The sequence below is a fragment of the Alosa sapidissima genome, chromosome 8 (genome assembly GCF_018492685.1).
Source record: "Alosa sapidissima isolate fAloSap1 chromosome 8, fAloSap1.pri, whole genome shotgun sequence".
NCBI classification, from domain to species: Eukaryota; Metazoa; Chordata; class Actinopteri; order Clupeiformes; family Clupeidae; genus Alosa; species Alosa sapidissima.
In genome coordinates, this window is record NC_055964.1 from 31281998 (window position 1) to 31306997 (window position 25000).

General features: G+C 46.8%; 2 protein-coding genes and 1 long non-coding RNA gene across 6 annotated transcripts in view; 1 reads left to right on the top strand and 2 right to left on the bottom strand.

Annotated features, from left to right (window-relative positions):
- Positions 1–7325, top strand: part of LOC121715723 — a 7793-nt gene extending 468 nt beyond the window's left edge. Inside the window, exons 2-5 of the long non-coding RNA XR_006033673.1 lie at positions 1110–1113; positions 2904–2915; positions 6002–6007; positions 7314–7325. This is a non-coding gene — a long non-coding RNA (uncharacterized LOC121715723). The remainder of the gene's footprint in view (positions 1–1109; positions 1114–2903; positions 2916–6001; positions 6008–7313) is intronic.
- Positions 1–14832, bottom strand: part of rassf2a (Ras association domain family member 2a) — a 17106-nt gene extending 2274 nt beyond the window's left edge. The window contains exons 1-6 of one of the 4 annotated variants that reach the window (XM_042101608.1): positions 14574–14832; positions 6123–6205; positions 5031–5106; positions 4048–4199; positions 1735–1829; positions 1218–1360 (exon numbers count right to left, since the gene is read on the bottom strand). In XM_042101608.1, the coding sequence (XP_041957542.1) occupies positions 1218–1360; positions 1735–1829; positions 4048–4199; positions 5031–5106; positions 6123–6175 (519 nt within the window). In that variant the 5' untranslated portion in view covers positions 6176–6205; positions 14574–14832. Of the gene's footprint in view, positions 1–1217; positions 1361–1734; positions 1830–4047; positions 4200–5030; positions 5107–6122; positions 6206–10356; positions 10410–10513; positions 10534–10592; positions 10686–14573 lie in introns of those variants that run through there. The other 3 variants (XM_042101610.1, XM_042101611.1, XM_042101609.1) reach the window with 3 other exon arrangements.
- Positions 14833–21791: 6959 nt separating this feature from the next.
- slc23a2 (solute carrier family 23 member 2) overlaps positions 21792–25000 on the bottom strand; it is a 77142-nt gene continuing 73933 nt past the window's right edge. Inside the window, exons 14-15 of the mRNA XM_042101601.1 lie at positions 23476–23571; positions 21792–22101 (exon numbers count right to left, since the gene is read on the bottom strand). Coding sequence (XP_041957535.1) covers positions 21848–22101; positions 23476–23571 — 350 coding nt within the window. The 3' untranslated portion in view covers positions 21792–21847. The remainder of the gene's footprint in view (positions 22102–23475; positions 23572–25000) is intronic.

A 25000-nucleotide genomic window follows, 5' to 3' on the forward strand; every position in this document is an offset into this window, starting at 1 on the left:
AGAGCGAATCTCGAATTTGCCGGAAGTACGTCTGGATGTTTCCCAGGCTAGCCCTAACCCTGAACCTAACCCTACACAATATTTCAAACCCAAACCCAACCCCAACCCTAACCCTAACCCTAACCCTAACCCTACACAATACTTCAATCCAAACCCCAACCCCAACCCTAGTGCTGTTCCATGCTCCCCTGCACTTCCTTTGCAATCCAACCTCTCCTGGCTGGTTTGGGAAATTAGTGCTGTAGGTAACTGAATGACTCCAAGCCCAACCTGCCCTATTAACAACCTAGTACTCACACAACCCAACCCAACCCAACCTGTCATATTAACAACCTAGTCCTCACACAACCCAACCTGCCCTATTAACAACCTAGTCCTCACACAACCCAACCCAACCCAACCCAACCTGTCCTATTAACAACCTAGTCCTCACACAACCCAACCCAACCTGCCCTAATAACAACCTAGTCCTCACACAACCCAACCTGCCCTATTAACAACCTAGTCCTCACACAACCCAACCCAACCCAACCTGTCCTATTAACAACCTAGTCCTCACACAACCCAACCCAACCTGCCCTAATAACAACCTAGTCCCCACCCAACCCAACCTGCCCTATTAACAACCTAGTCCTCACACAACCCAACCCAACCTGCCCTAATAACAACCTAGTCCTCACCCAACCCAACCTGCCCTATTAACAACCTAATCCCCACCCAACCCAACCTGCCCTAATAACAACCTAGTCAGGGGGGCAGCCGTGGCCTACTGGTTAGCGTTTCGGATGCATAACCCGAGGTTCGAACCCCGACCAGTAGGAACGACTGAAGTGTCCTTGAGCAAGGCATCTAACCCCTCACTGGTCCCCGAGCGCCGCTGTAGCATTCTGCAGACTGCGTAGGGATTAGTGTGTGCTTCACCTCACTGTGTGTTCACTGTGTGCTGAGTGTGTTTCACTAATTCACGGATTGGGATAAATGCAGAGACCAAATTTCCCCTCACAGGAATTTATACTTACTTACTTATACTAGTCCTCACACAACCCAACCTGCCATAATAACAACCTAGTCCTCACATAGGAATGCCCTATCAAGCAGAGTTTACAGAGGTGTGTGTGTCTGTGTCTGTGTCTGTGTCTGTGTCTGTGTCTGTGTCTGTGTCTGTGTCTGTGTCTGTGTCTGTGTCTGTGTCTGTGTCTGTGTCTGTGTGTACTCACCTTGTGGTTATAAAAGTGCCCATTAATTGAAAAGCGGTGGCGTCTGATTCGTCTCTGGTCGCTAGGCGACCGTCGGTTGGCCCGTCTCAGCACCCCGGCGTCACTCTTGGTCCGGAGGAGCTGAGAGGAGGCGTCGTAGTCCTCTGCCCAACACACACACACACACACACACACAGGCACACACACACACACACAGACACAGACACAATCAGATCATCAGAAGTATCACATGAGTCTCCAAAACATGGTGACCCCCAGATTACCTCTGACATCAACAGACACTGATTCAGTGATTCACAAGTCACAACTACGAGCCCAACACTGTGATTGGTTACTAGCGGATGGGCCTTTTGTTTACACACACACACACACACACACACACACACACACACACACACACACACATTTATTGAGGAAACCGTTTGTGGACAACCCAAGGGAAATAAACCATGTGTTATTGTTTCACATCCGACTGGAATAAAAGGAGGACTGGGCCATTTCTCTGCCTCTGACATACCATCTTCCTCATCCTCCTTCATCATGTTGTTCTCCGATTGGTCAGGCGGTGGTGTCACCTCGATGGGCGGAGGGGTCTGTTTGGCTCCCTCTTGGCTATTGGAGGAGAAGAAAGGAAAATGATGATGGTGTTGGCATTATGCAAACACACTCCACATCAACACACACACACACACACAAATCCAAACCACCACAGAGTACAGAATTATTATGTTCGTTGGTTCTTTATGTCTAGATGTAAATCAGGGTAATAACTACTTTGCTGTTGCCCGCACCTAAATCCAGACACGCACGCACACACACACTATAGCTCCAGCATTTAAATCAGAGCCAGAGATGTCTATGTTCATGTGGGATCTAGAATGGGCTTCTCTTTAGTCTCTGTAGACCGAACCAGACGAGTTTCTGCATCACACACACAAGCAGATCACACTTGGGTCAGTGCCAGATTTCAAGGCCAGATTTGTCTCAGAACCAGCACCCCTGAGGGTATGTCTCTCTCTCTCTCTCTCTCAGACACAGACACAGACACACACACACACACACACACACACAGACACACAGACTTCGGAGTTCATGAGTTCACACACACTAGAGTCTGTTGTGGTCTGTTGTGGTTGCTCTAAACAACAACACAGATTGCCCCCAGACAAAGAGAGGGGCTGGACATGGGGGTCAGACGACACACAACATCAAGCCCCCGCAGGGTTGACTCTGGACGTGGGACACTCATATCGCCTTCAGACCGGCCAACCCCCCTGAAGGGAAGAGAACGCCTCTCAGGGTCTGGATGGAACACTGTCCAAAGAATGCCTTTGGGCATGCGGAGCGGCTACCGTGACAACCACGACCCAAACACACAAACCTCTCTGTGTCTGTCTGGAGCGGCAGGGATGATGGGGGCTACTCAAGGCTACCGTCTCCAGGGGTAACGTCGGTTGTTTGTGTGTGTGTGTGTGTGTGTGTGAATGTGTGTGTGAATGTGTGTGTGAAGGGTGTGTGCGTTAGTGGGTGTGTGTGAATGGTGTGTGCGTTTGTGTGTGTGTGTGTGTGTGTGGGTGTGTGAGTGAATGTGTGTGAGAATGGTGTGTGTGTGTGTGTGAATGGTGTCTGTGTGTGAGAGAGAGAATGTTGTATGTGTGTGTGTGTATGTGTGTGTATGTGAGAGAGAGAGTGGTGTGTGTGTGTGTGCGTGTGTGTGTGCGTGTGCGTGTATGCGAGTGTATGTGAGTGTGTGATGGGGTGCTGGGGATTCTGGGCCCCTGCTTGCCAATCTTGTGACGGGTCTGGCTTGGCCAAGTTTGGCTGTATACCAGTTTGGCTTTTGAACAGCTCGCCTTTTTCCAATACACAACATTCACAATCCTCCCACAATGAGAGAGGAGCTAGAGCATGAGGACCCAGAGAGAGAGAGAGAGAGAGAGAGAGAGAGAGAGAGAGAGAGAGAGAGAGAGAGAGAGAGGGGGGGGGGGGGGAGAGAGAGAGGGGGGGGAGAGAGAGAGAATGACACTGACTTTAAAAATACTTTGTCAATTACTCATACCCCTAAAAATAAATAAAAGAGCCAACTTCACACATTTAAAACTAGGTCTCCATTTTGATTTCTACAGCACCATGCTTTCCCAGTGACAAGGGAAAAAAAACATACATTTGGAGAGAAAATGGGAACAAGATGAAACAAAAGCAAGAGAGAGAAGCCAAGGAAAGAAAGTGATGGAAAGACAGAGTAAAAGTGTGAGAGAGAGAGACAGAGACAGAGAGAGAGAGAGAGAGAGAGAGGCAGCACATCTGATAAAGCAGCTGTAGAGCTACAGACACACACACACACACACACACACACACACAGGGATTAAGGGTGTTGATTAACCCACAGGAGCTACAGGAGCCAGCGGGACACAGATGTGATCTCTATTAGCTCCATACATACACCACACACACACACACACCATTTTGAAATGGCAAACCAGCCTCAACGATTTGAAGTATGTCTCAAAATAAAGCACAAAGCATGCGTGCCTGCGTGTGAGCGCGCGCACACACACACACACACATCTACAGAAGCTCTAAGCACACACCTCAAAGAGACGGAAAAAAAAAAAGACAAGAACAAACAGACAAACAAACACAAACACACACACACCAGAAGCCCCAACACACAGCACGCACAATTCAAGCAAAAATATGAGGTGTGCACACGTACATGCACACGCGCACACACACACACACACACAGGAACTCTTCTCTTTCTCTGTGACAGTTTGAGTGTGTTCAGTAATACTGGCGCTGTTTGATTATGTCACGCGTGACCTCTGACCTTTGTGCATCCAGGTTACAGCCGGAGTGCCAGGAAGTGGAGGAAGGGGGAGGTTTGATTCGCTCGTGGTCATCCTGCATCTGTAGTCTGATTGGTCGTTTCAGGCCCCAGGAGATGTTGAGCAGACCCTCTACGATCAGCTCACCCTCCTCCTAAAGGAAGAACCACACACACACACACGCAAACAATCACACACATACACAATAACAAAATCTCCTTCCTCTATGGAAAACAATGGTCATGCAGCAAATGTGTATGTTCATATTTACACACACACACACACACACACGTCCTTCCTCCTCTGAAAACAATGGAAACACAGGGCATGAGTGCATGAGATTTCCATACACAGATGCACTCTCACACACATATTTAACCCTTCTTACAATGACCAGAAGACACACACACACACACACACACACGCCTGATTGTGTCAATAGCTAATTAACCTAGTTAAAGAGAACTGTAGAAACTGCACATCGATGAGATTTATGGATCTCTACTAAATGTGTCTGACATGGCAGACATGACTATGCCACACACGCACACACACACACGCACACCTCCAGTGTGCCCCCTCTTTCACTTTCTCTCTCCATAGACACACACACACACACACACACACACACACACACACACCTCCCTTGAGTACAAAAACAGCTCCTTCCCTTGTGGGAATACTGAGCTAATGAGCAGACAGTCAGGAAGGGAAAACCAGACATTTTAGAACCACAGACAAGTACATGAAAAACATGCACACACACACACACACAACCACACGTAAAACACATGCATACCACACACACACACACACTCCCACACAAGAAACACACATGCATGCACACACACTTACGAGAAACGCATGCACACACTAACACACACTCCCACACAAGAAACACACATGCACACTACACACAGACGAAGAGACAAAGACCGAGAGGAGGAGGAGGAGGAGAAGGAGGAGATTGATTGTCTTCCTTTACCTCTCTGTGTCTGAGCTGGAGAGTCTTCCCTTCATAGTAGAGGTTGTAGGTCTTCAGATGTGATAAAATGGCGCTCCTTTGGTGTGACACACACACAGACACACACACACACACAGACACACACACACACACACACACACAGTCAGATTGCTAATCACAGAGAGAGGGCTGTAAGGAGGCTGAGAAAAGGCTGACAGCACAATGCTTATTAGGGTCCAGAACCAGCAGTTACTTCCAGAACCTCATTAAAAGAACTGAAACAGCAAAACACCAGAATGAGAACACAGAATGAGAACTCCCACAGTCATCTTCGGAACTTCTCTAAAAATACTCCGGCGTTCTGCTGAGCTCCTCTAGATGGCTGGAAAGTTCAGGTGCAGATATGGAGCAGCAGTAGTGGGTGTTTTTTGCATGTGTCTGGTGGGTGCCATTTGAGGCCCTATAATGAGCTCATCTGTGGCAGGTCCAGGGGGACAGGAGGAGGACTCTTTGGGAGCAGGGGGCCACCATCTGGCAGCGTCTGAAGATTATCCTGCTCTCTCTCCGCTACCTGACCACCAGTGTGTGTGTGTGTGTGTGTGTGTGTGTGTGTGTGTGTGTGTGTGTGTGTGTGTATGTATATATGCATATGTATGTATATATGTGTGCATGTACATGCGCATGTGTCTGTGTATCTGAGGATGAGGTTCAGCACTATGAAGGTATGTGTGTGCATGTGTGTGTGGGTGTGACTACGCACGCATGTATGTGTGTGTGTGTGTGTGTGTGTGTGTGTGTGTGTGTGATGAGGGTCAGCACTATGAAGGTGAGGTGAGGACTGAGGGAAGGAGAGCTGGTTTGTTTGTGCTGGACAGAGCAGCATCTGCCACAAAATAGTGTTTCATGTCCAGCCACAAATCTGTGATTAAACGACTCAGCTCTTAGTGGAGATTATACCATTTAATGTGTGTGTGTGTGTGAGTGTGACAAAGAGACTTGTGTGAAAGAGAGATATGGTGTTTGTGTGTGTGTGTGTGTGTGTGTGTGTATGTGTGTGTGTGTGTGTGTGCGCGTGTATGTGTGTGCGCGTGTGTGTGTGTGTGTGTGTCATACTTGCTGATAAACTTGTTCTCGCCGACCTGCACGCCATTCTGGCTGTCATCCATTCTTCTTTACCCTGGAGAACATGGGCCAGCCTGGGAGATGGAGAGAGAGAAGAGAGGGATGAGAGAAGGAGAGGAGAGGATAAGTTTGCTTTTTAAAAAAAAGAGAAAAAGAGATGGATTTAGAGAAGGGATTGGATTAAACAAAAGAGAGAAGAGAAGAGGGGAGGGAGAGGAATAGAGATAAAAGAGGGAGAGAGAGAGAGAGAGAGAGAGGATAGAATAGATGATAGAGATATAAATCTAGGAGATTGAAAGAGAAAAAGAGGACATGATTTGGTATGTGGGGAGGGGCCTATAACAAAAGATACAGAGAGAGAACAAAAGAGGGAGGGAGAGAGGGATGAAGAGAGAGAGGGAGGGAGAGAGGGATGAAGAGAGAGAGGGAGGGAGGGAAAATAATAGGGTCTGATGTGAAACAGGAGGAGGACAGAGAGAGGTGGAAATGAGGAGAAGAGAGAAGAGTAGATGAGCGAGGGAGAGAAGGATAGAGGAAAAACAGAGAGGCAGAGGAGGAGAGGAGAGGAAGAGAAAGATATGAGAGGAAGAGGAAAAAGGGAGTGAAGAGAGGAGAGGAGAGGAGAGGAGGATGCATTGGAGACAGGGAGGATAAGTGATGGTACCTGACACAAAAGACCCCTCTGGGACAGGGAGAGTGGAGGGGGTGTTAGGAGGGAACATTAGGAGGGAACGTTAGGAGGGAACGTTAGGAGGGAACGTTAGGAGGGAACGTGGAGGGGGTGTTAGGAGGGAACGTTAGGAGGGAACGTTAGGAGGGAACGTTAGGAGGGAACGTTAGGAGGGAACGTGGAGGGAACGTTAGGAGGGAACGTGGAGGGGGGTGTTAGGAGGGAACATGGAGGGGGTGTTAGGAAGGAACGTTAGGAAGGAACGTGGAGGGGGTGTTAGGAGGGAACGTGGAGGGGGTTGTTAGGAGGGAACGTTAGGAAGGAACGTGGAGGGGGTGTTAGGAGGGAGAGGCCACATCCACTCTATTCCATTGCTATTTTAAATAGAATACTAAGTCTATCCAGACACATGTTTGCAATTCAAGAACTCTGTCCTGAAGCACAGACCACATGACCTCTCGCACAAATCACATAACCATTCAATGCAGTTGTCAGCATTGCACAATGTACAGATGCTCCCATAGACAGCAAGGCCAGTAACGCTTGTGTTTGGGACTCCATGGTGCTCCCATAGACAGCAAGGCCAGTAACGCTCGTGTTCCATGGTGGATTCTGTGCTGGCAGGCTAGTAGTGGAAGTCGAAGTGAGTCATGGAGAGTTAAGAAACACCAGAGTGACTCAGACTAAGGTCCAATCAGGAAGGGAACAGGGGGTTCTAAGCCATCATTCATCACTTTCAGATGTTTGCAGATTTGATTCACTGTCGTCCACATTAAAATACAACTTCATATTGTTCCATTTGAGGATATGGAAAAGTAGAGAGTAGAGTAGAGTAGTGTCCATGAGAGGTGCAAACGTAAAGTAGAGAGTAGAGTAGAGTAGTGTCCATGAGAGGTGCAAACGTAAAGTAGAGTGTAGAGTAGAGTAGTGTCCATGAGAGGTGCAAACGTAAAGTAGAGTGTAGAGTAGAGTAGTGTCCATGAGAGGTGCAAACGTAAAGTAGAGAGTAGAGTAGAGTAGTGTCCATGAGAGGTGCAAACGTAAAGTAGAGTGTAGAGTAGAGTAGTGTCCATGAGAGGTGCAAACGTAAAGTAGAGTGTAGAGTAGAGTAGTGTCCATGAGAGGTGCAAACGTAAAGTAGAGAGTAGAGTAGAGTAGTGTCCATGAGAGGTGCAAACGTAAAGTAGAGAGTAGAGTAGAGTAGTGTCCATGAGAGGTGCAAACGTAAAGTAGAGAGTAGAGTAGAGTAGTGTCCATGAGAGGTGCAAACGTAAAGTAGAGAGTAGAGTAGAGTAGTGTCCATGAGAGGTGCAAACGTAAAGTAGAGAGTAGAGTAGAGTAGTGTCCATGAGAGGTGCAAACGTAAAGTAGAGAGTAGAGTAGAGTAGTGTCCATGAGAGGTGCAAACGTAAAGTAGAGAGTAGAGTAGAGTAGTGTCCATGAGAGGTGCAAACGTAAAGTAGAGAGTAGAGTAGAGTCGATGAGAGGTGCAAACGTAAAGTAGAGAGTAGAGTAGAGTCGATGAGAGGTGCAAACGTAAAGTAGAGTGTAGAGTAGAGTCGATGAGAGGTGCAAACGTAAAGTAGAGTGTAGAGTAGAGTCGATGAGAGGTGCAAACGTAAAGTAGAGTGTAGAGTAGAGTCGATGAGAGGTGCAAACGTAAAGTAGAGTGTTTGGTGTAGAGTCGGATTCAAAGGGAAATGGAATAGTGTGGATGTAGCCAGAGAAGAGAAGAGAGAGAAAGAAAGAAAGAAAGAAAGAAAGAAAGAAAGAAAGAAAGAAAGAAAGAAAAGGAGAGAGGGAGTGGGGGAGGGGGGGAGAGAGAAAGGTATACAAGAGAGAGAAAGAGAGGAGAGTGTGAGAGAAGGAGAGACGGTGAGAGAATTGAAGAAAGGGAGGGAGTGAGAGAATTGAAGAATGTGGAGGAATTGGAAAGAAAGAGAAAGAGGAGAGAGAGTGAGAGAAGGAGAGACGGTGAGTGAGTGAGAAGAGAAAAGCACCAAATGAGAAAAGCAGGACGAGGAGCCAGATGCCCCAGAGATAGAGGGAGAGAGAGAGAGAGAGAGAGAGAGAGAGAGAGAGAGAGAGAGAGAGAGAGGGAGAGAGAGAGAGAGAGAGGAGGGGGGAGTCTAAAAAGAACAAAATTACCAGGAGAGAACAAGTTACAGAGAGCCAGATTCACAGTGTGTGTTTGTGTCTCTGTGTGTGTGTGTGTGTGTGTGTGTGTGTGTGTGTCTCTGTGTGTGTGTCTGTGTGTGTGTGTGTGTGTCTGTGTGTGTGTGTGTGTGTGTGCGCTCCCGTGTGTGTGTGTGTTTGTGTTTTTGTGTGTGTGGAAATGCACATGGGAGACTGAGAGAAACAGAAAGAGAATGGGAAAAGAGGAAGTGAGTTAAAGCACACAGCATCACTGAGAGCTACAGCTGTTCAGGGGGCCGTGTGTGTGTGTGTGTATGCAAAAGTTACACACACAGAATAGAGGTGCGTGTTGAAGAGTTACACACAAACCCAGGGAGGGAGAGAGATGAACACCCTATCTAGGTTCTCTACATTCCATGCACTAGAAGAGCAACACTGTATTTCAAATACAGAACAGGGGCACGTGCACTTTTTCAATGCCATGTTTCTCTCACACAAACACACACACACACACACACATTTATGAATGAACATGAGTCAACATACACACACACAACCTCTTTTGCATAAACTGGCCAAGAGCCAGCCGTTCAATGCCTGTCTCCCGCCTTGGCCAGCTGTGTGTGTGTGTGTGTGTGTGTGTGTGTGTGAGAGAGAGAGCGGGGTATCCGGAAGTTTCTGAGACTGAAGAGAACAGGTGCTCTGCCGCGCTCTCTCTCTCTCTCTCTCTCTCTCTCATACATCCATCCCCCTCTCATTCTCACTCATGCCGGGCAGAAAGTCTATGAGGACGAACAGTAACACTGACACACACAATTTGTCCTTAAGGAATTCACACATGGTTAACTCAAACCCAGAGACTAATCTTAAAGGGAAACTATATGCAATTTTGGCACTTTTTGCTGGCGGGTTCCTCTCTTCGCTCGGTCAGTCTGCCGTTTCCTCTTCCCCTGTTCCTATGACAACGGTTTACTCTCTTTCCGGTTCTTTTCGCTGGCTCTGCCATGACGAATGTCTGAGAAACTCCATCGCTACCTTCTTCTAGCCGGTACCTGGCGTGTATGTGCGTTGTGCCGTAAAGCAATTTGTTACATCGCGAGGCTCAAAGTTGCAAGGATGTTTTTTTTCTGCTTTACAGACGCTAGAGGGAAGCGAGACGGCCACCATTCGCCCCAGAAAAACTCATATAACCATTCCAATGTGTGTGAGCTACAGGTGCCGTCCGCGAAATGGGACAGAGCCCTCTGTCACAGACTCCGAAGCTGTTAAGTTAAGTTATATTAAGCTAAACAAACTGCACAGTTCCCCTTTAACACTTTAACACTCACTCACACAGGATAAGCTTCTAAGCTGCTGCTCCAACTAGAGAACTACTCCGTCATGGCTGATTAAACAGGTAAGAAGTGACGAATCGCTTACCCTCAGTCTTTCCCTGCTCCCTCTGATTCTCTCCGTCTCTCACCCACTCCTTCTTCATACCTCCTACACTCTCTCTCTCTCTCTTGTTCTCTCACTCTCTCGCAAGAGTTTCTCTCTTTTCACCATCAATCTCTCACTCACTCACTCTCTTGCTCACCCTCCAAGCAGCAGAGAGCTGGAGTCCAGCGTTAACCAGCGGAACTTTCGTTTTGCGACAAGAGATGTCAGAGACTCACCTGGAGTGACAGGTGGTGGGGAATGTGTGTGTGTGTCTGTGTGTGTGCAAAGAGCAACAGAGGGACTCCTGTCCGACTCTCAGGCCCAGAAAAATGGCTCAATCTGGGGGAGGATTAGGGAAGTGCTCCCTCAGATATTCCCGTCTTCCCCTTTTGGACGTCAGCAGTGGAAACACACACACACACACACACACACACACAATTCAGGCTTAGTACAGACTTCCTCAAAGCTAGTCTTTGCTTACTGCAACAAAACAGCTGCTCTTCTCCCTATCTCTTCTGCATTTCTGTATGCATCATGCCACTTCCTTTCTCTCCCTTCTCCTCCCTCTCTCTCTCTCCATCTTGCTCTCACACACACACACACACACACACACTCCCCCCTCATTTTGCAACCGCTGACTCACACACACTTGGATGAATGTAGAAATCACACACACACAGTATGTTTTACCAAAAGGGGGTCAGTGGAGAAGTAGGTCCTTAAGAAGTCCCCTGTGATCTTTCCTCAGACACACACACACACACACACACACACACACACACACACACACACGCCTCCATTCCTACTCCTACTAAACTCATCTTCATCTTACTAGCTTACGCAATCTGCAAGAAACGCCATCAACATTACTACATCATCAGATACACACACACACACACACACACACACACAAGTCTTGATCCTTGCTGATCCTTACCACCCGTCTTGAACTGACACTCAACTGTTTAAAAACAGCACTCACTGATGCACTTATTCTTACTGTACTCTACCATTTTTAAATTGTCCTAAAATTGTTGAGAGAATTGCTTTAAAATACTTAAACTGTTTACCATGTTGTTAGTCGCTTTGGTTAAAAATGTGTCAGCCAAATGTAATGTAATGCAATGTACTGTAACACACACAACATTACTACATCATCATCAGATACACACACACACACACAACATAACTACATCATCAGATACACACACACACACAACATAACTACATCATCAGATACACACACACACAACATTACTACATCATCAGATACACACACACACAACATTACTACATCATCAGATATGCCTTTCCACATTTGACAAGTACTTACAGTTCTGTCTGTGTTTCTGTGTGTGCGAGAAAGAGAGACATTTTGTGAGGGTTGGGACAAGGGTTTGTGACTGCAACTAACGATTATTTTCAATTCATCTTTTGTTTATTTTCTCGATTAAGATTAGTTGTTTAATCATTTCTCTTTTCCTCTGTCCTATTGTGCAAGTGCTTGTATTAATGCAGGCTTTGATTTAGCACATGGCCATACGGACATCGTTTGGGTGTACCTACTTAACCAATTACCAAAATAGTTGCCAATTAATTTAATAGTAGACATAGAATTGAAAAATTAGATAATTGTTGCACTCTAAGAGTGTAAGAGAACATGGATATGTGTCTATGTGTGTGTGAGAAATATTTAGTGAGTGTTGGCACATGGGTTTGTGAGTGTGTAAAAAACATGGAGCCGTGTGTGTGTACGTGTGTGTGTTAGTGGGCTTGACCACAGACAGAACTAGCTGCCCCTCCCATGATTCCACAGGACACGAGTCAGTGCTTTCAATCAGGACCCAATGAAATATTCAATACCAGACCAGCAAGTCAGCATACTACTGCATGAATATTTCATCAGCTATACATAGCCAGGTCATTCACACACACGAACACATGCATGTATACACACACACAAACACCAACCCAGCTAACTATGAATACACACCTATGCACATTCAAACAGACACACACACACACGAAACCTTAGTCTTCCACATGTGGTGGATGTCTTTGGCATAATCACGCTCATTTAAAGACAGGTGACTTGGAGGTCATAAGAGATTGATGAGATGGTTAAATTCATTAGTCACACACACTCCTAAATGACAGACAGACAGACACACACACGCACAGCTCATTTGTCGCAGGCTTTCTTAACATTATTATGAAAGCCAAAACAGTAATACTGACATATAAGCTTAAAGTGAAGGTACCTGAACTAGATCCCCACAACACCGACAGCTGAGAACTTATCAGAGAATATAATAGTTCTCAGAGCCAACTGCACATGCAACGTGGACCTGGAGCCTCGCTTTGCAGTCCAGTCTTGATGACCACATGTGATAAACCCACTGGGTGCCTCCGACGCTTCGGAGAGGAAGTCCAGCAACACCAAAACAAAGAGAAGACTGCCAAACCACCCTCGCAAACCCCAGCTGACTCCTGGACGGAACAGAGCTCTGTTCTAGAATCTTTGCTTTAAAGTAGTAGCTGGAACATTTCCATAGAACCCTTTCCCTCTCCACACTGTTCCATGCCACTTTCATCTCCTAAGAGTCCCTGTCTTTTGTCTCTCTTTTCTTAGGAACCTAGATGTTGTTGTTTGCTGCAGTTGTTTACGTCTCTCTGTTGTTGTTTACTCATTCCTCCCAACCTCCGTCTTCCCCCCTGGACCTATGGGGTTCGTCACAATGTCTACACCCGGCCCTAATTGCCTCCCAGAACGCGGCTCATTAGGGTGGAGTGATTCTGATCTACACACCTCCCTCCCTCTCTCTCTCTCTCTCTCTCTCTCTCTCTCTCTCTCTCTCCTTGCTTGATTCCGTCGGCTGGCACAACTCCATTTTCCTCCCTTGATGTTCAAGGTTGTGCTTTCTCTTTGCTCCTTTGAACGCTCTGACCCAAGAAAAACACACACACACACACACACCCTCTCTCTCACACATAACACAGGGTGCTCCTTCCCCCTTGCCCTGTGAGTGAGCTGAGGGGCACAGTGGCGATAAACTAAACTTCCTTCCACCCCCACCCCTCCAAACATCACCATCAACAAAACTCAGGACCACCCTCTCTCTCTCGCTCTCTCTCTCTCTATTGTTCTTATTGGCATGGCAACCCCTGGAACTCTTCTTGCTGGACAACAAGCTGGCCTCCGTACACAATGGCATTCAGTGGCCCCTTGTCAACTTTGGATGCCCCTTCTTCCTTCTTCAGTTATCATGTGATGCACCCTGGGGGCCAATAACTGACCACTGGCCTGATAGAGTTCCGTAGACTGAATGTAACTGAAGAGACTGTTAAATCGGATGGGAAAGAGGAAGCAAGGACTGAAGTGCATGCAAAAGGTCTTCCTAATTGGCACATTGCCTTTTGTTTCAGTAGCAAAAAGATTATGCTGCTAGATTAGCGGACAGAGGTAGGCTGAAGCAAATGGAATGAAATCTTCACTTCAATTTAAAAACGAATAGACCTACTTAAGAGTTACTGGGGATTGGTTAGCCGGTGTAGATATAATGCAAATAAAAATGTTCAGCCTTTGGCTCACAAGTCGCACCAACCTGCACGCCTAGTACGCGATGAGGACTGGAGGCCAATTTAACGTAATGATCCCCTGCCCCTCTCGCATCCAACATATCCTACCGCGGACCGTAGAGGCAATCCACCCCTGACAAGTGGTGTGATATCAAGAGGGTTACAGGTAAAGATCACTGTGGCGGTGGCTCTTATGTAACCATGCTACTGTAGATGTCGCATTCGGCAAGCTACATGCAGACAAATAATGTAACATCTCTCCTCCACCATAAACATTAAGGCGAGATGGGCAACAGCACCAACTCCTCTAGGAAAGTACACGAAACAGACCAAAAATGCTACAAAAATGTTCTCTAACGTTCTTACGGCCAAAGGGTGGTGGCATTTTCGGCAGCACATTCGCATTGGCGAACTCCAAGACGCGTCGGTGCGGTGGCAATGCCAGGAATACAGTAAGACATTTAAGTAGTGTATCGATTTACTCATCAAATTACCAATGACTTTTATGTTAGCACACTCATGTGTGCGGACTGCATCTAGTCGATGTATCCGTAGGGTCATACAAAAAACAAGCAAAACCTTGTTGGCTACTGTGATGCGATGTGACATTGCAAAAAGACTGTCTTAGGTTGGCTTACCACGCTTGACTTTTGTTGTTGATACCAATCTGTATCACCCACGCTGGAGCCACTTGGATGATGAGAAGCACTGTAAATAGCTCGTGTGCTCAGTCCCAGTTTAGATTACGAAGCCTACCCACGGTCTCAATAATTCCGTGCAGAATCGCCTGTCGTCTACAGTGTATTCCAAAACCGTGCGCTCCACACGCGCCTCTTCTCTTTCGGTCCGGTTCGTTGTGCCCGCTTCGGAAACAGTCGTCGCTCGAGGGAGAGGCGTGAGCAGAAGGAATACCCCATCTGTTGTTGTACATCTCCGACACGGGAGCGGCCAATCAGCGTCGCAGCTGACGCCCCCTTTGTTCGTGCGGCTCACTTGCTGGGAGCGGGACAGGGAATCCCGCGAACAATACACTCAGTGAACTATTAAATGTGTTGGGTGATGCGTGGCCTGCTATCTCCCCCTCCATCTTGGCACGAATGTACAGTACACTTCAGATATCGACGATTAGTGTCGAATAGCATTCAGTCTATTAATCACTAATGACCATGGCAAACCAAGTCTACTGATTAAAACAAACTAAACACAGTCAAAAATAAGATTGGGTAACATTTTATTAGGCATAGTAGTCTATGTCAAGGTTTATGTGGGCTATTTTCATCTTGAGGACCACTGGACATTGAAAATGGAAAACTATGTAAAGTTTTAGTGTCCCGTTTCGCTGCTGCTGTGCTGCTGATAACCGAATTATTTCCCGCAGCACACAGCATCTGCTCGTTCGATCGGCATCGCTCGCGCGCTGCAGTTTAATCCTTTGACGTCAATTAATAGAGGCTGGTAGCGCGTCGGGGAGGACACAACAATGCGCTAATCTCGTTAACACAGACCGTCACGGTCAAGAAGGAGAGAGAGGGAGAGGAAAGCCATTTAAATTGGCAAAGCACAGAAAAGAGTAACCTGATCCGCATAATAGAACCAGCAGATTGCTGCCGAGGTGAATAATCATCGGCCTAGGCCTTGGTCGACCTCGTAGGCTAAATCTGAAAACCAGAAGTCATTTTTAAATTGAACTCGTCTCGTTTTATGTAAATGAAATAATACAATTACTAAAGAATCTGCAATTAAGCAGGCTGTCTGTCCGATTGTGTCAACCAAAATTGCCTTTCAAAAGAGCACATAAGCCATTTACGTAGGCCTACCTGCTGTTCTATACCTGTGATTCTGTAATACACTAATCCCAGAGAAAAACTCGGGGAGCTAGTCAGTCAAGCACCGTGTTAGCTCAGCTGCAGTGTCTATCTGGGAAGAGTAGGCTATTAGGTGCACCGTAGCATCTATTATTAAGTTTAGCTGAGGCTTTGATGTTTATTTTATGACGCCGCATGCCACAGACTACCAAATATGCAATCTGATAGGCCGCTATGAGTTCCCATCATTCAGAAAAAAAAGATTAATGCATGCCTGTGTGGGAAGTCGACTTCACTTCTCATAACCAGGCCTTCTGACAATTGGGCTGTCGAGGCGAAGCAACGTGCCATAAGGCCAAGGGTTTGATTCTTGCACACCTATATCATTTGTCATACTGAGTCCTTGAAGCAACTCCTAGTGCTGCAAACTGAGTGCATGCATATTCTGTAAAGGCCTCATACATGTGGGAGTACAAGACACACTAAAACTAGAGTGTACTATTTTGTAAAAGCCTCTTTTTTATGGTCTTCCTTACCATAAAAATTACAAATTTTAATGTAAAAGTATTTGTGAAAGTTAAGTATAAAACATTCACAATGTTAACTTTAACAACATATCATAGAATTCTTGGAATCCTGTATAATAATACAAGTAATTTCAACTGTTCACAAGTGCTAATGTCAGACCATCAGCCATTGACACAAAACACCTACATCTCCACCTCTTCTAGCAGTTCGGATGTTTTTGGGAAGTTATCGTTTCAGTCATGAGGTGCAGTAGACCAGGCGAGACAAAAGACAGGACACAGCCGTTCATTTAGTGACATCTCATTGAATAGGAATAGGAACACAGAATTGAAGACTTGCTGCTACTATTAGTATCCACAAGGCCTGGTCCAGGTTTGAACACTCTTGGTAATCAATCCAATATAGATATATTTAGACATATTTTCCTCTCTTTGTAGTACTAGTATTAACATTAAACAGGAAGCAATGTTAGAAAAATACAATATGAAAACATTCTAGCTAACAAAAAGTATTCCACCAATTTGCTGATTTTAAAAAGAAAAAAAAAAGCTTAATTTTTTACACTTAAATAAAAATGTAACAAAACTGGTGCGCTTTGCAGCTTAATGGTTTAAGATTAGATGCATGATTTTTCTTACAAACATTTATTTGTCTGTAAAAACATAAAAACAATGTATATTTATATATATGCCTATATATATATATATAAAAACGAGATAAAACATCAAAAAGATTTTCAAAACACTGGAGATAGACAAAAGTATATTCTTCTGGTTATAGCCCCCCTCACAAAAACTGAAGGGTTCTTTTAGTTTGAGACACCCTCTCGTGGCGACCTAACCAAGACCCATCATACACTGTGAACTTTGACCTATGACACCCTGGCCATTTGCAGAGCCCCAGAAAAAGCTCCAGAACTGTTTGTGTGTGTGTGTCACTAATGTGTGTGCCAGGGCATAAAGACTAGGTGTTTGTAATGGAAGCCTGACTAATGGGCCAATGGCTGCTCTCCTTTGGTGTGTGTGTGTGTGTGTGTGTGTGTGTTGCCTTCCATGGCTGGGGGGGCTGGGGCCCAGGTGCTGTTCACAGTGGGTGATGGGGTCCTGCTAAGGCAGGCCAATCACAATTCTGCGTCCAGTAATATTATCACCATTATTATCACCATGGATACGTCAGATGACAGAGTAAGAAAGACAGAAACACAAACAGGTGCACGAGAAGAAAAGGTGTGTGTGTGTGTGTGTGTGTGTGTGTGTGTGTGTGTGTGTGCGCGCGTGCGTGCGTGCGTGCGTGCGTGTGTCTATCAGTCTAAGCATGGAGGGCAAGGTATAAGGGCTGGAAGGTGTGCATGTGTGTGTGAGGGGGAGGATTTTGATTGGCACTGGAAACATGCGTACACCATATTGAATAGAGTTGCATTCACAAAGAATGAGGGTTGCAGGGACATTGCATTGGTGCGCATAACGCAGAGAAGCCTCGCTGAACCGCTCTTTCATTCATTTATTTCTCTTTCCATTCAAGAGAAAGGACCCCTCTCTCAAGAGAGGTGACTAGTCAAAGTGCCTGCCGTAGTTTCCCCTCCCCTATTCCCACCCCCCTTACAAGACAATGAAAATAAACAAAAACATAAGGAAACAAATAAAAACACCGAGCCTTTAGTTCTTAGCGTCGACTCTGCCGTGCGTTCAGATCGCTTACACAGGGCAGCCAGCGCCACAGCTACCAACGAGACCCTCGGGCGGCTCGCTCAGCACACCCCCGTGGGTAAACTACATGAGCAAATTTGGTTTCAGCTATGGGTCAAGAGTGGACAGTCAGGTCCAAAATACTGTCGCTATGGAATCCCTACCCTCAACAAAACATTTAATAATTAATTAATAATTAAACAAACAAACAAACAAACAAACATTAAAAAAAACATCTCCGAGAGAAACGGAAATGATTTGTGTGATGATGCTCTTTACGTAGACAGGAACTTTGAGGGTGTGTGAGATTAGACTCTCCAACTGGACGTGAGGAGGCACATCACGTTCCAGGAGGACTGTGTGGTGGTGCTGCCCCCATGTGACCACAGGTGGTGTAGCGGCTTCAGCTGGTGTTAACGTTCACTCACTGGGGATTCTCATGTAGTTTTCAGCTGTTCTTGGAATGCCTTGTTTGTTAGAGCACCGGTTTCAGTCAGCATTCAGACATGTTTGTCTAGCTCACTGATGTCTGTTTTGTGAGACATACGAGCTATCTGTTCCTCAGCATCATCTGCTGACCTGCCCACTCGCTCCTGGGCAGCGAGACTGCCGCGTGAACATAGAGGATTGTATCTTAAGTTGTAACTGAAGGGAAGCGTCATGGTGCGTCTCGGAATATGCGACGTGGCATAGCCATCAGCTGCACCAAAAATGTAGATTTACAATCTACGACATAAATAAATAAATTAATTCATTAATTAAAAGACCACCAAGAGCATTTATGGTCCAAACGTCGTTTGACAGTCTGCCCTGATTTCACTAATGTTGGTAATTTGGTTACGATTACAATTTCGACTACACCGCAAAGGCCTCTTTATTTAACTCCCCCATATATCAAACAGGGGAATACAGATGTGGGAGTGAAGGAGAGAGGGGAAAAAGAAAACTAGTATAACAGATGTTTATGAATAAAATCCAAATATAAAATCAACCCCTAAAAAAGGAACTCTGAAAGAAAACTGCATGAGCGTGAACATGAATAGCAAAGACCGTAACAAAAACCGTGAATAGTCAGCAACGTCAAATGGCTTCACAGCCAAGTGGGCTGTTTGTTGTCCGACCGTTCAGGAACCCCATCCAGTCCACCGGTACTTAACGTCACAGGTGTCGTTTTTCCTGGTGTTTTGATAAGACCCCTGCTCTCTATAACCTTAACTCCCTTTCAAGTGTTATTCCCTCCTCTCTCTTACAAGGCAGATAGTCGGAGTGTGTGAAGCTCGGGTGAATAGCCTGGGCAGCCGCAGTGGCATCAGTCTGATTCTGAAACGGGTCGGGCCTAGACCCGCCCCCATAACCTGCCGAGTCAGGTCATCTCCCGCAGAGCAACAGCTGCCGAGCTTCACAAATAACTACCATCACCAGATGCATGCTGGGCAATTTTCCAGCATCCTCTGGCTTCAGTAGAAGTAAACGTTGGAAGTGGGAGAGAGGCACTGCTCTTAAAGGCCTCGTCTCATTGAAGTACAAGAATGTCCAGCTTGACCTACAGGAAGTCAGGACATCAGCAGGTCGGCAACACCCCAGCGATTATCTGTGACATGTCACTCAGACACAAGGTCCTTCCTGTCCTCCCGCCTCCGAGATCCTTCCTTCCTTCTGTAGCTGACCACACGCCAACACCTGTAGCCCTACTGTGCATCCTGCTGACACTCTATGTACACAGAGACACAGTTCCTACTGGGCTTCAGACAGACCTATCAAACATACTTAACATGCATCTTAAAGAACAGCAGGGACATTAGACAGGTCCTGGTGATTGGGGTCACTCTCAAACCAAGAGAACCAAGAAGCAATCCAGCAGCACAAGCGGTCACCATCGCAATATGCATGCGTGATTATTTTTCATGACAGCGATTACGGAGTCCCCCCCCCCAAAAAAAGGAGGGGGGCTCTCTGGGGGTGGGGGTCAGTGGTCATCCCCTGGGGAGACAAGTGAGTGGGCGGGGGGAAGGCTAGGTCTGCACTACACTGGAGGGTTCTCGGGGCCAAAAACGTTACATTAGGAGGTGGGGAGCTAACGACACAGGTCACTCTATGCATGGGCTCTTGCATGAACAGGTAGTGCAAATCTAATCACAAATCACTGTGCATTACTAAAGGTCATTTATCCACAAGCCACTTGTATTAACTGGAGCATCGGTCCAGGAGCATGCATTTAAGTTCTACGTGTTCGATTGGTTGATGTAGTGTGAGTTTCTGAATGTGTGTGTGTGTGTGTGTGTGTGTGTGTGTGTGTGCATGCATGCACGCATATGTGTGCATGTGTGTAAGTGTGTTGATGCTGAACATGCATTTTCCATTAGTATTGTTTAACTTTCAACCAAACCCCTTCTATTGTATGTCCCCATCTAAACTACAATTCCCATGATTCAGTGCACAGACTGGAAGTTCTTGTTGGCTAGAGGGGGACCTTGGACTGAGTAGTGAATTCTCTGGTGTCGTATCTGGGTTACTTACTTTATTTGATGTTTACGGCTTTGAAACCTTTTGCTGAAATGATGATGACATCAATCAGAGTCTGTCCACCCATCTCCCACTCACACACACACACGCGCACACACAAGTACAAACATCCCATAATATCCCCAAAGTACTGTCACAGAGACAATCGTAAATCTAACATGGTTGTGGACGTCCTGAGCTGCTGGAGGACATTGACAAGATCCGGTCTGAAGTCGTCTGAAGTCGTTTGGGCACTAAGCTGACCATTTGGTCAGACAGAATGAGAGATGGATAGTTGAGGGAGTGTGTCTCTGGGTATGTGTAGAGAGGACACAGAGATTGTTTGGGGTGTCCGACTGTAGAGTCTCATGGCAATTCCGTCCAAGAGTGAGAGGACGGACAGGTGAGTGTGTGTGTGTGTGTGTGTGTGTGTGTGTGTGTGTGTGTGTGTGTGTGTGCGTAGAGTCTGAAGGTTGCGGACTCCTCCATGCAGGAGTGTGTTGAGTCTGGGTTAGTGTGTGGTGTCCACTGGGAAAGAGAAAGAGAGAGTCAGACTGACCAGACTACAGTCCTGAGGAGAGGCAGAGAGACCAGAGGCTGACCAGAGGCTAACCGGAGGCTGACCAGAGGCTAACCGAAGGCTAACCGGAGGTTGACCAGAGGCTAACCGGAGGTTGACCAGAGGCTGACCTGAGGCTAACCGGAGGCTGACCGAAGGCTGACCAGAGGCTGACCGGAGGCTAACCGAAGGCTAACCAAAGGCTAACCGGAGGCTGACCGGAGGCTAACCAAAGGCTGACCTGAGGCTAACCGAAGGCTGACCTGAGGTTGACCGAAGGCTAACCGGAGGCTGACCTGAGGCTAACCGGAGGCTGACCTGAGGCTGACCAGAGGCTAACCGGAGGCTGACCAGAGGCTAACCGGAGGCTGACCGGAGGCTGACCAGAGGCTAACCAGAGGATGGGCTGATGGGAGCACTGAGGGGGGCACGAGGTCCTGGGAAGGATTGCTAACATGCTAGCATAGCCACAGTCACACAAAGACAGCGGTGCAACCAGAAACAGGGTCCCCCCTGCAACAGAGCCCCGTCTTCTCTGAGAACGGGGCTAAACGCAAAAGGAGACAGAAGTACAGCAACAGAAGAGGTCCAAAAAAGGTGTGCCGTCGGGGTTCCACTTACAGCAACTGCTCTGAGGAACACGTAGGTCCTTCCAGACTGAAGCACTTCACAGAGGCGGTGTGTGTGTTCGGGTGTGTGAGCACGCGTGTGTATCGAGCGGGCAGGGGAGAGGGAATACATAAATTAAGAGGGCAGTAGGATTGGGGTTCTGTGTGGAATGTTCCAAGATGTCGCCGGGGGGGGAGCGTCACCTCTCGGCACCTCCCCGTGCGCTATACGCCACTCTCGCCGGGCGTTGCCGCGGCAGCGGCCTCGTCGCGGCGGCCTCGTTCCCTACAGCCCGAGCGCAGGGCCTTCCACTGGTAGCCGGTGAAGGTGGGGCTGATGGGCAGGTTCTCGAAGCACCTGTGCCGACGCAGGAAGTCCATCCCGAACGGAAGGTCGTAGGAGCGCAGCCCCTCCATCTCGGCCGTGCTCGGACCCACGCCACGCTTCAGCTTGCGGATCCCGCGCTCCTCCAGAGTACCTGGACACAAGGGGCAGGGACGCGCCGTTAGTAGCCAACGGACACCGCGTCATTAGAGAAACCAAAAAGCACCAATGAAAGAGTGTGGAATAAAAGAGACATCAAGGTTTACGTAAGTAGTTATGACCTTATACATCTTAAACCATCACCTGTCGGGGGGGATGGCCGAGGGATATATGTCAAATGTAAAATTGATAAGGCAGAAGTCAAAGCATATATACTGTGTATGTACTGTGTGTGTGCATGTGACAGAGCAAAGGCAACACTGAGAGATGTCTAGAGAGAGACCGTGGAGAGCAGAACGAGAGGGGGCGGAAAGGAGGAGAGAGAGGGGGGTTTAGGAGGAGAGGGGGGGCAGAGGAGGAGAGAGAGGGGGGGGCAGGGGAGAAGAGAGGGGGGAAAGGAGGAGAGAGAGGGGGGTTTAGGAGGAGAGAGAGGGGGGGTAGAGGAGGAGAGAGAGGGGGGGCAGAGGAGGAGAGAGAGGGGGGGGCAGGGGAGAAGAGAGGGGGGAAAGGAGGAGAGAGAGGGGGGTTTAGGAGGAGAGAGAGGGGGGGTAGAGGAGGAGAGAGAGGGGGGATTAGGAGGAGAGGGGGGGTAGAGGAGGAGAGAGAGGGGGGGGCAGGGGAGTAGAGAGGGGGGGTAGAGGAGGAGAGAGGGGGGGGTAGAGGAGGAGAGAAAGGGGGGGTGTAGAGGAGGAGAAGAGAGGGGGGGTGAAGGAGAACTGTGAGGGAAATGAAGAAAGACAGCATGCACACACACACCTCTGTTGCACAACTGCAACAGAGGTGTGTGTGTGAGCAAGAGAGTGGGAGAGACAGAGACAGACAAGAGTACAAGAGAGAGTCTGCATGTGTGTGTGTGTGTGAGACGGTGTGAGATGTGTGCACAGTGAGTAGGTGGATGAGAAAACACATGAGTGAGTGTAAGAGAGAAAAAGAGGCAGAGAGAGAGAGTGAGTGACAGTGAGAGAACAAGAGAGAGAGAGAGTGAGTGACAGTGAGAGAGAGAGAGTGTAGGAGGTATGAAAGAGGAGGAGTGGGAGTGAGAGACGGAGAAGAGAAGACAAAAGTTCAACACAGCTGTGAATCTGTGCGAGAACACACACAGCTTCCCGATTTAGAACAGCAGCCCCCTGGGGGAGAGTCTTGTCAGGATTTTAACACAGAGGCACAGGAACTACCCACACTACTGGAGAATTGACTTTTTTGATAGAGAGATAGAGATAGAGATAGAGATAGATAGATAGATAGATACTTTATTGATCCCCAGGGGAAATTTAGCAATGTCAGCCATGAAACAACCTTGAAACTCACACTATTTCATTAAAATAATTTCTAGTTTGCTCGTGGATCTCCACTACCTTCAGTGGCTCACCTGGAATAGTGTTGTCAAGCACAAAGGCCACAGAACCTCCTACAAACATGGCCGTGGTCAGAAGCACGTTTAACACCTGGTCAATCTCACTGATACCTGAGGGAGGGAGGGGAAGTGAGAGAGAGAGAGAGAGAGAGAGAGAGCACACAAGGGAGAGAGAGAGGGAGAGAGCGAGAGAGACAGAGCGCACACAAGGGAGAGAGAGAGAGATGGGTTGGTGGGGACAGAGGGGTGGGAGAGAAACAGAGGAGTATAAAAAAAGAGCTTTAGAACTGAATGGTTGAAGATTATGTAATTTCCACGGCACATGCTTCTTACTAGCCTCTTATAAATACCCAGACTCTTTGACAAAGTCAAAACGTTTGCAACACTTGCATCGCAATGGGCACTAACTGTGAAATCATTGGTCCAGCCTTACCAATCACATTGATCAGAAATTCCTAATGTTACTTCCTACTTCGCCTAAACTTTACAAACTGACCATAAACGGCATCAACAGTCAGGAAACAATGTGTGTAGGTCTACCTTTATTATAAATACATTTCTGCATTTTTTCAGCTGCATTTTTTAACGTTTGCAGGTGTTACTACTTCTGTTTATCACAACAAGTTTTGGTTTCGTCTTCACACAACCTCAACGTCATCGTTCTCAGCCACTCCCTCGGTTCGCTGATTGGACAGGTAAAGATTGGCCGGAGAAAACCCGTGAATACGCCGCAAACCCAGACGACGTACTGAAGGGAAATAAAAATGAGCGCAAGTGCATAGGAGGGCGGAGCCAGGCTAGCGTCTCAAAGCAGTAATGGGGGCATTTATGCAGACTATGTTTATCTTGCAAATGATGCCATATATTGAAGTCATTTGGCTAACTCGAGCTAATTCGAGAATAATGTCCCTGTGTTTCACGGTCACTGATAAGTGCATAAGCTAGGTAGGTAGGTACACTGTAGGTAGGTAAGTACAGTAAGCAAGTAAATAAGTAAGTAAGTAAGTAAATAAATACATACAAAACACTGTATAAATTAGAGATTAAAACTGACAAAAACAAATAATAATAATAATAATAATAATAATAATAAAAGTTTTATTTATATAGCACCTTTCTCAGACTCAAGGTCACTTTACAAAGTCAACACAAACAAAGCAAGACAACACAAAAACAAAACAGACAAAAATAAATAAATAAATAAATAAATAAATAAATAAATAAATAAATAAATAAAATAAACACTTAATTTCAAAAAGATTTGGGATAATTGCAGAGACCAAATTTCCCTCACGGAATCAAAAGAGTATATATATATAAATATAAAAAAAAAAAAACTGTATGTGGCGGCACCGTATCAAAAACATACTTTGTACGTTGAAAATAAGAGTCATCAGCATGTGGAACCAGAGACCTTCTCATGAGGAGACGCAGCACTCAAAAACTCCAAACTCCATAGTAATGCATGGGTTAACGCCAATATGGCAGTTTCTACACATATCCCGCCCCTTCCACGGCAAAAAAGTCGGGGTAACACTTT